This window comes from Tursiops truncatus, chromosome 1, assembly GCF_011762595.2.
Source record: "Tursiops truncatus isolate mTurTru1 chromosome 1, mTurTru1.mat.Y, whole genome shotgun sequence".
Lineage (NCBI taxonomy): Eukaryota > Metazoa > Chordata > Mammalia > Artiodactyla > Delphinidae > Tursiops > Tursiops truncatus.
The window spans coordinates 167,813,791-167,828,720 of record NC_047034.1 but is presented as its reverse complement, the minus strand read 5'-3'; the positions used below and the strand labels follow the sequence as shown (position 1 = coordinate 167,828,720).

General features: G+C 38.1%; 1 protein-coding gene across 21 annotated transcripts in view; it reads right to left on the bottom strand.

Moving 5' to 3' along the window:
- Positions 1-14,930, bottom strand: part of EIF4G3 (eukaryotic translation initiation factor 4 gamma 3) — a 367,975-nt gene that overhangs the window by 135,200 nt on the left and 217,845 nt on the right. For 17 of the 21 annotated variants that reach the window (XM_033841819.2, XM_033841846.2, XM_073794676.1 and 14 more), the window contains one exon: positions 2,691-2,799. In XM_033841819.2, the coding sequence (XP_033697710.1) occupies positions 2,691-2,799 (109 nt within the window). The remainder of the gene's footprint in view (positions 1-2,690; positions 2,800-14,930) is intronic. The other 4 variants (XM_019918876.3, XM_033841840.2, XM_073794686.1 and 1 more) reach the window with 1 other exon arrangement.

The window sequence follows — 14,930 nt, the reverse complement described above, 5'->3', positions numbered from 1 at the left end:
ATCAAACAATCATTTAAGCTGTGTCTCTAGACTATCACACCAACTGAAGATTTTAATTCATTCAACAGTCTTTCTACAAGTCAAGTTGAGGTCTTCCTTGGGTTTTTATCAAGTACCAAAACAAATGGGAAATGGCATATTTGTCTGGAAACTTGGTCTTCATGTAACTATTCCAGCTGTTCACATCAAAAACTGAGAAAATCAGACACTTAATTATGGCAGCTAACATTTATTAAGCACTTAATATGTACCAGGAAATGGGTCAAATACCATATATACATAGTGTCCTTTAATTCTTACAATCACCAAAGGGATAAAAACTATTACGTTCCTATTTTACAGAGGGGGAAACTGAGGGTTTTAGAAATTAAGTCACAGGTCCAAGGTCATATAACTAGAACCTAAAAATGATTTCAGATGCTAAATTCTTCCAATTCAAGAATCTAAAAATGATCTCAAATCCTAAATTCTTCCAATTCAGAGGGGAAAAGGGGGGGGTTATGGAAAAAGAAGTATTTAGGTGAATCAATCTAGTGGGAGACTTTGGGGCTAAAGTGGGATCCCAGTACAAACCCTCCGTAATGATATTTCCATCAAGAGAGAAAAACCAATCTGACTGCAGAATGCAGAATCTATTGTTTCTGGGGGTAATATAACAATTTTTTAAAACAGTGCATTTTTGTATCCTACTTTAATTTCAAAATGAATCTACAGTTAAGAAGAAATTTTTTAAAACTTTCTTAACTGTTAAAGAATTCTCTGAAAAATGATGAACGCTTTCTAATTTTATTTGAATTACATATATTTAATTTAAAAAAGAAAACTACTCTGAAAACTATTCTATATATTGACAAGCTATGGATAGAATTAGAAACAGAAGATTAGAACTACTGAGTTTTCTGGAGAACAGCTGGTACTAGAGGAAGACAGCAGTAGTTCCAAAAAGTTACTATAAGCTCTATGAAATATACTTAAAACAGAAGTTTTTCTTTTCATCAAGGTAATGTCGAACATTTTCCAATTCACTCATATCTATATCAAACATCAATTTGAAATGTTGATTTTATTATTCAAATTTCCACTAAGCATAAAAAACTGAGAGGAAACAAAGAATCCTACATTCCTCCTTCTGCAAATCAAGGCCTAAATATGGTAAGATGCAGGTATCTACCTAATCCAAAAATCTTAGGTCAGAGCTATCACCAACAAGATATGTTATGAATTCCTTGTATTGTAGCCCAGCTAGAGAAAGTCAGTGTAAAGGATATATTTTAAGGCCTCTCTGCATGGTAATTATTTAGTATGTTTAGCACAATTCTAACTAGCAAAAGGATTATAACTGTGCGAAAGTAATGACATTTTGAAGGGAATACCCTGAAAATTCTCCACTCAGATTGAAAATATTCTGAATTTTGACTCAAAATTGCTTGATTATTGGTGGTAGGAAGTAGCCTTCCACAATACCTACAAAACTGCACTCCTGCATGGTGAATGGCTTTAATATTAAAAAATTTAACTTTAAGCATTTATGAGTCTCTAACTCTGAACATTGCTGAAAGAAGTATTTGACACTGCAAACTTTTAGAAGCATGCCAGTTTAGGATTTATTACCTATCTTGTGGTTTAAAACTATTTCATAAAACAAAATTTAGGACTTGTCTCTGTTCAAGTCTACTAGGCTCCTGAATACTAAAGGGAAAGAACACCATATTATCTTTGCATGCCGTAAGGAAACACTGAAACCACACATTAGAAGTTTGTGTTATCATCCTGCAATCCAGTGAAAAAACAATGCCACTAAATACCTCTACTTTGACTGTGTGCAAATTCCCAATGCTTTTTTTTTTTGCGGTACGCGGGCCTCTCACCGCTGCAGCCTCTCCCGTTGCGGACCACAGGCTCAGGACGCACAGGCTCAGCAGCCATGGCTCACGGCCCAGCCGCTCCGCGGCATGTGGAATCTTCCCGGACTGGGGCGCGAACCTTGTGTCCCCTGCATCGGCAGGTGGACTCCCAACCACTGCGCCACCAGGGAAGCCCCCCAATGCTTTTTAAAGAATAATTTTTAGAAAGTACAGAAAGTATACATCAGCTATGGAATATTAAGGGGTTTGGAGGAATAAATAACTCAAGAAAACAGAAAACACATATGACTTCTATTCATTCTTAGAATGAAATCAGAAACATGAACAAACTAACTTGCTTCCTTCTGTGTCTAATGAATTATCTCCCAATTTTAGCTAAGGTCAACTTAAATCCAACTAGGCAGGAAAGAGAGACTGTGATAACCCACTTTCTGGCATGAGATTTCCCTTAAAGTTTCCTATTTATAATCCAAGAAGCAGTATGTGTACTTATTTCACCAACATTTGGTAAAATATATACATCGATTTATTTTCCCCAAGCGTGTTCCAAAAGAAACAGTTTAAGGCACGTAAGCTTTTACCTATAAATATACATTGACAGTGAGGCATTAATAGAATGTAGGAAAAATTTTTACTAATCATACCTACTTTACTTTCTTAGAAGTAGAACACTGATTTTCCATCTCAAAGCTTTGTTTAAAAGTGGGTATCTAAATAATCCTCATGTTTTACTTTTATTCCTAAATGCTGAGGGCAATGTAATTAATTAAAAAAAAAAAAGAAAGAGACTAAAGGTAAGAGGGAGGAAAATAGTCATACACAAACCTTGCTTCTGGTCGCTAGCTGCAGTGACAGGGGTGCTGGCAGCAAGATGAGCGCTCTCCACAGTCCCATAAACCACAGGGCTGTGCTCAGGGACCTGGCTGGGCAGCTGCTGGGATTTGAAGTACAAAAAAGGGTGATAATGAGCGTGCGAACATAAAAACTAGCAACATGGAACCCAAGGCAAGTGGGGAAGACAAAGTAGGGCAGGAGATCACAAAATTAAAAAAAAACAAAACAAAAACAGAAAGCAAGGAAAAAATATATAGGCCAGTATAATAAATTCAAAGAGTACATGGGAAGACAAGGAAGAAAAGGAAAAGAGGCAGCAGGAAAGGGGAAGGAAAAGAGATGATTAATATTAACCACAGCAAGAGAAGACAGCACAACAATCATTAGTATAATGCATTCTCCAGTGTTCCTTCTAAGGACAGACTTTCAATCTAACAGTTATGTCACATCTGAGAGAGAATTTAGCATCCTCCCAGTCAAGACCAAAGGGACTTGGTCAACTTCATTTATAAATTACCTAGCAAAGTAGTTCATCAGTCAAAAAGAGGACAAACAAAACATGATGGGTTTTAAAACCAGTTACTGATTCAAGAAAACAATACTGAAAGGTGATTCTTACCATTTGTCCATATAACCACTCAGGTGAAATGCAACTTGGAAAGCCTTTAAAGAAACTTTCACCTTACAATGTCTTTAGATTCTGGGTCAAGGATGATATCTTTTCAGAGTCTGAAATCTGAGTAAAGTATCTGGCTTTTCAGAGCTAAGAGAAAACTATCCTTTTCAATCAGCCAGTATATGGAATAAAAAATGCCCATCAAAATCCTAGCAGAGTAGGTTGAAAAAAATTGCAGGCATTGTTCAACTTAGAGGGAAAAAGAATTACACAAGAAAGAACGAGAACATTCAATCTGCATCACATTCCAGTTAGGTATTTGTTCTGGATTTGAGGGTTACACAAAAGCCACACAACAAAGCAGTGTCTCTCCTCGGAGATCTAAGGTCAATTTTTTGATAGCTATAATCGTCTATGTTGAATTCTATCAGTGCTATCAGAGCAGAGCTCCCTGCACAATTCTGATTTTTTTTTTTTGGAGGGGATGGGGAAATTGGGGGTAGACAGGGCCACTCAAAAATGGGAGTTAATGAAAAATATTTTCGAGTCAGTAAGTCTCACATACAGTAGGAATATAAAATGAAATATATGAGTTAAACACCTATCATTTACCGTATGTCATTTAACTAACAATGCTTTTCACAATGTACAACATACAATTTATATAGGACTATACGTAATGTATAAAATAACAGATAAAAATGGGAAAAATAGTATTATCTCACCTATTCATTATAGACCATGAAATTACTCATATTCCAAATTCATATTCTAAATGAAGACCTAAATGAAGACCACTAAAATTATATTTCCATATGTAAAAAATGAAAGAGTTTCTATTTTCACTTTGAATCACTGTCAAATGGATAGTACTACCATGATTACTCTACTCTGAATCCTTAGCTCCAGTGGGAAAAAAATTCTATTATTAAAATTCAAAAACTAGGAAGGGTTCCCAGCTGTAAGTGAAAATAACAGTCACCCCTCTATACCCACAGATGTGTGAACCGCAGATACACAGACCTGATTGTACTAGCCATTAATACCTAAAAGACTTAAATATCCACGGATTTTGCTATCCGTGGGTCCTGGAACCAATCTTCTGTGGATACTGAGGGATGACTGTAGGGACTCAGTTCAATTCTATGGTTGAAAACAGCTCTAGAACAAAGGAAAGAGTCTATACTCTTTAATATTTATTAAATAGTTATCCACATAACCCAGGAAAGAAAGATCTGTAAATTGTGTCCTTTACCAGAAAGAATGAAAATATTAACTACTCTAATAGTCAGGGAAATTAATAACCAATGAAAAAGGGTAACTGCTGAAAGTAGGTCACCAAAATAAATGACATACATGGTTAAGGTGGGAGTTTTAAGACAGTAAAAGACTGCTGATACCTATAAATTTGTATAGATCAGAGAGTTTTTCAACCTAAGATTAAAATACCTTCAATCATATTAAAAAGACAACTGCACAGGCATTTTTCCAACAACAAAGCCCTAGGAAGATGTTATGTATAAAGATTTATAAGAAAGGAGTGAGATAACATGTTGGTTAACTCATAGTTCCAAATCCAAGTATCTAGTACTTAGTTATATAGCCACGGAATGCTAGGAAAGTACTCTATTTCCTCAGCTGGGGACTTCCCTGGCAGTCCAGTGATTAAGACTCCACACTTCCAATGCAGGGGGTGCAGGTTCGATCCCTGGTCGGGGAACTAAGATCCCACATGCCACATGGCGCAGCCAAAAAAAAAAAAAAACAAACCACACAAAGGTAATCCTTAGCTGTAAACTGAAAAGGAACTAAAGATCCTACAGTGCCTTTCAGCTTTAACATTCTCTAAGCCTCTGATAGGACCAAGAAAATAACATACTAACATACAACATACATCAATACTTTAATTTTGTTTCAGATTAATTTTAATTTAGGATAATCTCAAATGTTAGCTAACCTCTAATTTCATCTCTTCTCAGGTGACATGATCAACCCTGTTGAGAATATATTTAATGAATTTCAAAATCACTGCACTTCAGTCACTTTCACTGTTAGTAGGAGTTAAAATTTATAAAAATCAGACTGGAAGGGCAATTGATATCAAAACATAAAATAATTCAACAAAGATGCTCAGGAAGTCAGGTTAAAAGGTTAGGGTTTATCTGGCAACATCACATTGTTTCAACAGTTCATAATTTATGTCAATACTAAATTCCCTCCCCACATCAAATTTTTCAAGATCAAAGCTCTGATTGGCAGAAGAAAAAAAATTCTCACTTTTCAAATACAATGTTAAGGAAGCTTATTTAAAGAATGGCAAGGTATCGGATACTTGATAGCACCCAAGAAGTGAATTTCCTGTATGAACTCTACTTGAGAATCTACTCTGTTGAAGATTTACATATTAAATTTGAAATACTGGCCTGAAGGGATACTGGTAGATGTGGGCCCACAGGAAGAATTAATTTTTTTAAAATAGAGTACCAACAGATAAAACGAGGCAACAAAATCTGGATTGTCTTTAATATTCTTTGTACAATTTAAAATTCAATTCTCGAGAGCAGCCAAGATGGCAGAGTAGAAAGACTCAGTTATCTCACTCATGAGCACGCCAAAATCACAACTGTCTTCAAAACGACCATCAATGAAAAAGACTGGAACCTACCAGAAAAGATTTTCTAAAACTAAAGACATAAAGAAGGAACTAAAACAAGACGGGTAGGAGGGGCAGACTCGTGATATAATCAAATCCCATACCCCTGGGTGGGCAACCCACAAACTGGAGAATAGTTATATTGCAAAGGATTTCCCGTAGGAGTGAGAGTTCTGAGACCCACGTCCAACTCCCCAGTCCAGGGGTCCTGCACCGGGAAGATGAAACCCCAGAGCATGTGGCTTTGAAGGCCAGAGCGGCTTAATTTCAGAAGCCCCATAGGACAGAGGGCAAAAGAAACTTCACTCTTAAAAGGGTGCACACAAAATCTGATGCGCACTGGGACCCAGGTCAAAAGCAGTAACTTGATAGGAGCCTGGGCCAGACCTACTTGCTGGTCTTGGGCAGTCTCCTGGAGAGGTATTTGTGGGGGTGTGTGTGTGTGGCTGTGGCTCACCCTGAGGACACAGATACTGGTGGCAGCCATATTTGGGAACATTCTACTGTGTGACCACTGCTGCTGGTGGCTGCCATCTTCACTCACTAGTTCCAACACCTAACCCTAAATCCACACAACAGCCTGTAGGCACCAGTGCTGGGACGCCTCAGGCAAAGCAACTCGGCAGGAACAGAGGCCCACCCATCAGCAGACAGGCCGCCAAAAGACGTCGTAATCCCACAGCCACCTCTAGACGTGCGCCAACACATGCCCTTGCCCACCAAAGGGCCAAGAACCACTTCCACCCAGCAACGGGTATGCACTGCCCTCTCCCTCCAGGAAGCCTGCACTAGCCTCTAGAACAGCCTCATCCAACAGGGGGCAGACACCAGATGCAAGAAAACTATGATCCTGCAGTCTGCAGACCCAGCCCACTCACAGCAGGCCAGACCTTATCCTGGGACCAGCTTGGCCCAGGCCCCGTCCACCAGCAGGCCAACACAAGCTTCAGGACACCCTGGATCCCATACCAAACTGTGTCAGGAACTGGCTCCCCCACCAACGATTTGAAACAAGTTCTAGGATCCCTGGGCCCTTCAGCCAGACTTCAGGAACCAGCTCTGCATGCCACTACTAACCCCAGGCACTAATCCCAGGACCTGGTGTAGTACAGGCAACAGCCTCGGAGTCTTTGGGATCCTGACTCCACCCACCAGTGAGCCGGCACTAGCCCAAGGGCCCCCTAGGGATCTAAAACAAGCCACCTCGTGACCAGGCCCCACCACACAGCAGCTAGCAGCATCCACACAAGGCATGGCCTGGCAACCAATCACACTAGGGGCCAACAAAGCCCACCAGACCACCCACACAGTCAGCCCTCCACAACAGAAGGAGTCACTCAGTCCTCTTAGGAGGAACCCCTAGAGCATACAGCTTGGGTGACAACAGGGGCGTGCACTGCTGGGACCCATAGGATGTCTCCTATAGAAGGTCACTTTTCCAAGTTTGAGAAATGTAACTAACCTACCACATATATAAAAATACAAATAGAAACTCAGACAAAATGAGGTGGCAGAGAAACATGTTCCAGATGAAGGAACGAGACAAAACCCCAGAAGAAAAACCAAATGAAGTGGAGACAGGCAATCTACCCAAGAAAGAGTTCAGAGTAATGATTGTAAAGATGATAAAAGAACTCAGGAGAAGAATGGATACACAGAGTGAGAAGTTTTTAACAAAGAGTTAGAAAATATAAAGAACAACCAAACAGAGATGAAGAATACAATAACTGAAATGAAAAATATACTAGAAGGAATCAATAGCAGACTAAATGATACAGAGGAATGGACCAGTAAGCTGGAAGACAGAGTCGTGGAAATCACTGCTGCCGAACAGAAAAAAGGAAGAGGGCTTCCCTGGTGGCACAGTGGTTGAGAGTCCGCCTGCCGAAGCAGGGGACACGGGTTTGTACCCCAGTCTGGGAAGATCCCACATGCCGCAGAGCGGCTGGGCCCATGAGCCGTGGCCGCTGAGCCCGCGCGTCCGGAGCCTGTGCTCCGCAATGGGAGAGGCCACAACAGTGAGAGGCCCGCGTACCGCAAAAAAAAAAAAAGAAAGAAAAGAAATGAGGACAGTTTAAGAGACCTCTGAGACAATATCAAGTGTACTAATATTCATATTATAGTGGTCTGAGACAAAGAGAGAGAGAAAGGGCCTGAGAAAATATGTGAAGACACAATAGCTGAGAACTTCCCTAACCTGGGAAAGGAAACAGTCACCCAAGTCCAGGAAGTGCAGAGAGTCCCACACAGGATTAACACAAGAGGAAGACACCAAGACACACCATAATCAAAATGACAAAAATAAAGATAAAGAGAGAATATTAAAAGCAAGGGAACTCCCATAAGGCTATCAGCTGATTTTTCAGCAGAAACTCTGCAGGCCAGAAGGGAGTAGGACGATATATTTAAAGTGATTAAAGGGAAAAACCTACAACCAAGAATATTCTACCTGGCAAGGTTCTCATTCAGATTTGATGTAGAAATCAAAAGCTTTACAGACAAGTAAAAGCTAAAAGAGTTCAGCACCACCAAATCAACTTTACAACAAATGTTAAAGGAACTTCTCTAGGCAAAAAAAGACACAACCAGCAACAAGAAAACTACAAAATAAAAAAGCTCACTGGTAAAGGTAAACACACACTAAGGGTAGGAAATCATACATACATAAAGCTAGCAGGGAGGTTAAAAAGACAAAAAAATGTAGTCAAGTCATCTATAACCACAATAAGCAGTTAAGGGATACACAAAACAGATGTAAAATATGATATCAAAAACAGTAATCATGAGAGGAGAAGACTAAAAATGTAGGGGTTTAAAAATGCATTTGAGGGACTTCCCTGGTGGTCCAGCGGTTAAGACTCCACGCTTCCACTGCAGGGGGCACAGGTTCAAGCCTTGGTTGGGGAACTAAGATCCTGCCTGTCGATCTCATGTGCTGCATGGCACAGCCAAAAAAAAAATACATTTGAAATTAAAAGATGAGCAACTTAAAACAATCATGTATATATACAGACTGCTAACCACAAACCAAAAATCTACGATAGATATATACACAAAAAAGGAAAGGAATCCAAACGTAACACTAAAGATAGTCATAAAATCATAATAGAAGAGAGCAAAAGAAGACAGGCAAAAAAAAAAGACCTACAAAACAAATAAAAAACGAGTAACAAAATGGCAGTAAGAACATACATATCAATAATTATCTTAAACATAAACGAACTAATTGCTCCAACCAAAAGGAATAAAGTGGCTGAACGAATACAAAAATTAGGTCTACATATATGCTATCTACAAGAGACTCACCTCAGATCTAGAGAAACACACAGAATGAAAGTGAGAGAATGGAAAAAAGTATTCCATGCAAATGGAAATCAAAAGAAAGCCAGAGTAGCAATACTTATATCGGACAAAATAGACTTTAAAATAAAAACTGTTACAAGAGACAAAGAAGGACACTACATAATGATCAATGGATCAATCCAAGATTAAGATAAAGAATTCAAATACATATGCAACCAACATAGGAGCACCTCAATATATAAGGCAAATATTAACATATAAAAGGAGAAATCGACAGTAACACAATAATAGTAGGGGACTTTGACACCCCACTTACATCAATGGTCAGATCATCCAAACAGAAAATCAGTAAGGAAACACAGACCTTAAATGACACATTAGACCAAATGGACTTAACTGATATATAAAGGGCATTCCACGTGAAAGGAGCTGAATACATTTTCTTTTCAAGAGCACATGGGGCATGCTCCATGATAGATCACAGGCTAAGCCATAAAACAAGCCTTGATAGGGTTAAGAAAACTGAAATCATATCAAGCATCTTTTCCAATCACAATGCTTTGAGACTAGAAATTAACTACAAGAAAAAAACTGCAAACACATGGAGGATGAAAAATATGCTACTAAACACAAACACATGGAGGAAAGAAAATATGCTACTAAACAACCAATGGATCACTGAAGAAATCAAAGAGGAAATTAAAAAATACTTAGAGGCAAATGAAAAAAAAAAAGCTGAACCTAGGGGATGTGGCAAAAGCAGTTCTAAGAGGGAAGTTTAGAGCAATACAAGCTTACCTCAGGAAACCAGAAAAATCTCAAATGAATAACCTTACTAAAGCAATTAGAGAAAGAAGAACAAACAAAACCTAAACTTAGTAGAAGGAAAGAAGCCATAAAGATCAAAGAAGAGGGCTTTCCTGGTTGTGCAGTGGTTGAGAGTCTGCCTGCTGATGCAGGGGACACAGGTTCGTGCCCCGGTCCGGGAAGATCCCACATGCCGCGGAGGGACTAGGCCCGTGAGCCATGGCCGCTGAGCCTGCGTGTCCGGAGCCTGTGCTCCGCAACGGGAGAGGCCACGACAGTGAGAGGCCCGCGTAACGCAAAAACAAACAAACAAACAAAAGATCAAAGAAGAAATAAATGAAATACAGACTAAAAAACAAAAAAAGATCAATGAAACTACAAGCTGGTTCTTTGAAAAGATAAACAAAATTAATAAACCTATAGCCAGACTACCCAATAAACAAAGGGAGAAGGTCCAAATCAATAAAATCAGAAGTGAAAAAGGAGAAGTTACAACTGATACCACAGAAATACAACAGATCATAAGAGACTACTACAAGCAACTATACACCAATACAATAGACAACCTAGAACAAATGGACAAATTCTTAGAAAGGCACAACCTCCCAAAATTGAACCAGGAAGAAATAGAAAACACCAACAGACCAACTACCAGTACTGCAATTGAATCAGTAATTTAAAAACTCCCAAAGCAAACGTCCAGGACCAGATGACTTCACAGATGAATTCTACCAAACATTTAGAGAAGAGTTAGCATCTATCCTTCTGAAACAGTGCAAAAAAACTGCAGAGGAAGGAATACTTCTGAACACATTCTATGAGGCCAGCACCACCCTGATACCAAAACCAGACAAAGATACTACAAAAATAGAAAATTACAGGCCAATATCACTCATAAAAATAGATTCAAAAATCCTCAACAAAATACCAGCAAACCAAATCTAACAATACATTAAAAAGATCATACACCATGATCAAGTGGGATTTATCCTAGGGATGCAAGGATTTTTCAATAGCTGCTAATCAATCTATGTGATACACAACATTAAAAAATTGAAGAATAAAAACCATATGATCATCTCAATAGATGCAGAAAAAGCTTTTGATAAAATTCAACATCCATTTATGATAAAAACTCTCCAGAAAGTGGGCATAGAGGGAATATACCTCAAAATAATAAATGTCATATATGACAAACCCACAGTTGACATCATACTCAATGGTGAAAAGCTGAAAGCATTTCCTCTAAGATCAGGAACAAGACAAGAATGCCCACTCTTGCCACTTTTATTCAACACAGGTTTGGAAGTTCTAGCCACAGTATTCAGAAAAGAAAAAGAAATTTTAAAAATCCAAATTGGAACGGAAGAAGTAAAACTGTCACTGTTTGCAGATGACATGATACTATACATAGGAAATCCTAAACATGCTACCAGAAAACTACTAGAGCTCATCAATGAATTTGGTATAGTTGCAGGATACAAAATTAATGTGCAGAAATCTGTTGCATTTCTATACACTAACAACGAACTATCAGAGAAATTAAGAAAATAACCTCATTCACCAATGCATCAAAAAGAACAGAACATCTAGGAATAAGCCTACCTAAGGAGGCAAAGACCAGTACTCTGAAAACTCTAAGACACTGATGAAAGAAACTGAAGATGACACAACAGATGGAAAGATATACCATGTTCCTGGATTGGAAGAATCAATGTTGTTAAAATGACCATACTACCCAAGGCAATCTACAGATTCAATGCAAGTCCTGTCAAAATACCAATGGCATTTTTCACAGAACTAGAACAAATAATTTTAAAATTTATATGAAACACCTAAGACCCCAAATAGCCAAAACAGTCTTGAGAAAGAAGAACAGAGCTGGAGAATTCATGCTCCTTGACTTCAGACTGTACAAAAAAGCTACAGTCACCAAAACAGTACAATACTGGCATAAAAACAGACACATAGATCAATGAAACAGGATAGAGAGCCCAGAAATAAACCCAAGCACTTACGGTCAATTAATCTATGACAAAGGAGGCAAGGATATACAATGGAGAAAAGACAGTCTCTCCAATAAGTGGTGCTGGAAAAACTGGACAGCTACATGTAAAAGAAATAAATTAGAACACTCTCTGACACCATACACAAAAATAAACTCAAAATGGATTAAAGACTTAAATGTAAGACCAAACAGTATAAAACTCCTAGAGAAAAACACAGGCAGAATACTCTTTGACATAAGTTGCAGCAATATTTTTTGGGGATCCACCTCCTAAAGTAAAGAAAATAAAAGCAAAAATAAACAAATTGGACGTAATTAAACTTACAAGCTTTTGCACAGGAAACCATCGACAAAATGGAAAGACAACCTAGTAAATGGAAGAAAATATTTGCATATGATATGATGGATAGGGCATTAATACCTAACATATGTAAACAGCTCATACAACATGACATCAAAAAAAAAAACAACCCAACTAAAAAGTGGGCAGAAGAACTGAATCAAAAAGAACACAAATAACAAATATTGGTGAGGATGTGGAAAAAAGGGAACCCTCGTACACTGTTGGTGGGAATGTAAACTGCTGCAGCTATTGTGGAAAACAGTATGGAAATGCTCTCAAAAATAAAAACAGAACTATCATATGACCCAGCAATTCAACTCCTGAGTATATATCAAAAAAAGAAAAAACATTTATTCGAAAAGATACATGCACCCCAATGTTCATAGCAGCATTATTTATAATTGCCAAGATACAGAGGCAACCTAAGTGTCCGTCAAAAGATAAATGGATAAAAAAGATGTGATACACACACACACACACACACACACACACACACACACACACACCCCGGTATCTACTGAGCCATAAAACAGAAATGAAAATTTTGCCATTTGTAGCAACATGGATGGACTTAGAGGGCATTATGCTAAGTGAAATAAGTCAGATAAAGACAAATACTGTGTGATATCACTTATATGTGGAATCTAAAACATACAACAAACTAGTGAATATAGCAAAAAAGAAGCAAACTCACAGATATAGAGAACAAACTAGTGACTATCAGTGTGGGGGGAGGGGCAATATAGGGGTGGGGCAGTGGGGGATACAAAACTACTGGGTGTCAAGTATGTATTGTACAACACGGGAAAATAGTCAATATTTTGTAATAACTGTAAATGGAAAGTAACCTTTAAAAGTTGTATAAAAATTTAAAAATTAGATTTGGCAGTTTAAAAAGTAAATAAAATTCATTTCTCTTTACATAACCTATATTGTTTCTACCCAAAGAGAGGCCACCATCATTTACTGTCTATTTTAAACGTGTATATGACAGGATGCTTCATTACAGAGGTAATTGTAGACAGGAGGCCAGCAACTATGGCCCAGGGGCCACATGCCTATTTTGGTACTTCCCATGAGATAAGAACTTTTTACATTTTTAAATAGTTGGGGGAATTTTAAAAGAACAATATTTCTTGACATATGAAAATTACAGGATACTTAGAAAGTTTTATTGGAACAGCCACAGCCATTCATTTACATATTGTCTATGGCTGCTTTCATGCAACAATATCAGAGTCGAGTAGTGGTGAAAGAGACAGCTGGCTGCAAAACCAGAAATGTGTACTATCTGGCCCTTTACAGAAAATGATTGCTGACCCTTATTGTAATCCACTGAGAGAAAGCCAGAGACTCCAAATAGTTATACAAATATAAGCAAGATGCTGATGTAATTTACTGTTATCGTAAGAGGCTATTTGAACGTTTCACATTTCATTATTTATATGTTATATGTAACTGACTTTTCGAAGTCCCATTCAATGACTTTAAAACAGCCATTGTAATAAATACCACATGTGTTTAACATATACAAACCCTGGGGATAAAGAAGTATTGCCCCCAATTGAGAAACATTATGAAGATTAGGAAGTAAAAAAATAAATGGCACCAGGAAAAAGGACCAAAACATACTTCTTTCATAAATGGGAGAGAATTCTCCTACACGCATTCTTTAGAAAGGTGTGTATGTGAGTGTCTGCATGCGCACACATGCGCACACACACTCACATGTGTGGATTTTCCCCCCTGGCATCTATCACATACAAAGCATTGAGAACCCACTGGTGATTAAAACAGAAAAATCCTTAGCTTGGAGCTTATATTCTTTCAAGGGAAACATATTAAAGAATAAACCTGTACACACACAGAGGAATATTATTCAACCATAAAAAAAAAATGAAAGCTTGCCCTTTGCAATAACATGAATGGACCTTGTGGGTATTATACTAAGTGAAGTAACTCAGATAGAGAAAGAAATGCCGTATGAGCTCACTTATATGTAGAATTAAAAAACAAAACAAAACTCATAGAAAAGAGAACAGATTGGTGGTTGCCAGAGGTGGGGGGTATGGTGGGAAAAATGGGTGAAGGGGATCAAAAGGTACAAACTTCCAGTTATAAAATAAATAAGTCATGGGGATGTAATGAACAGCATGGCAACTCTAGTTAATAATACTATATTGCATATTTGAAAGCTGCAAAGACAATAGATCTTAAAAGTTCTCATAAATAAAAAATTGTTTTTTGTAACTGTGCATGGTGACAGCTGTTAACTAGACTTATTGTGGTCATTTTACAATTTATACAAATATCATTATGTTGTACACCTAAAACTAATGTAATGTTTATGTCAATTATACCTCAGTAAAAAAATAAATAAATAGAGGGGCTTCCTTGGTGGCGCAGTGGTTAAGAATCCGCCTGCCAATGAAGGGGACATGGGTTCAAGCCCTGGTCCGGGAAGATCCCACATGCCACGGAGCAACTAAGCTCGTGCACCA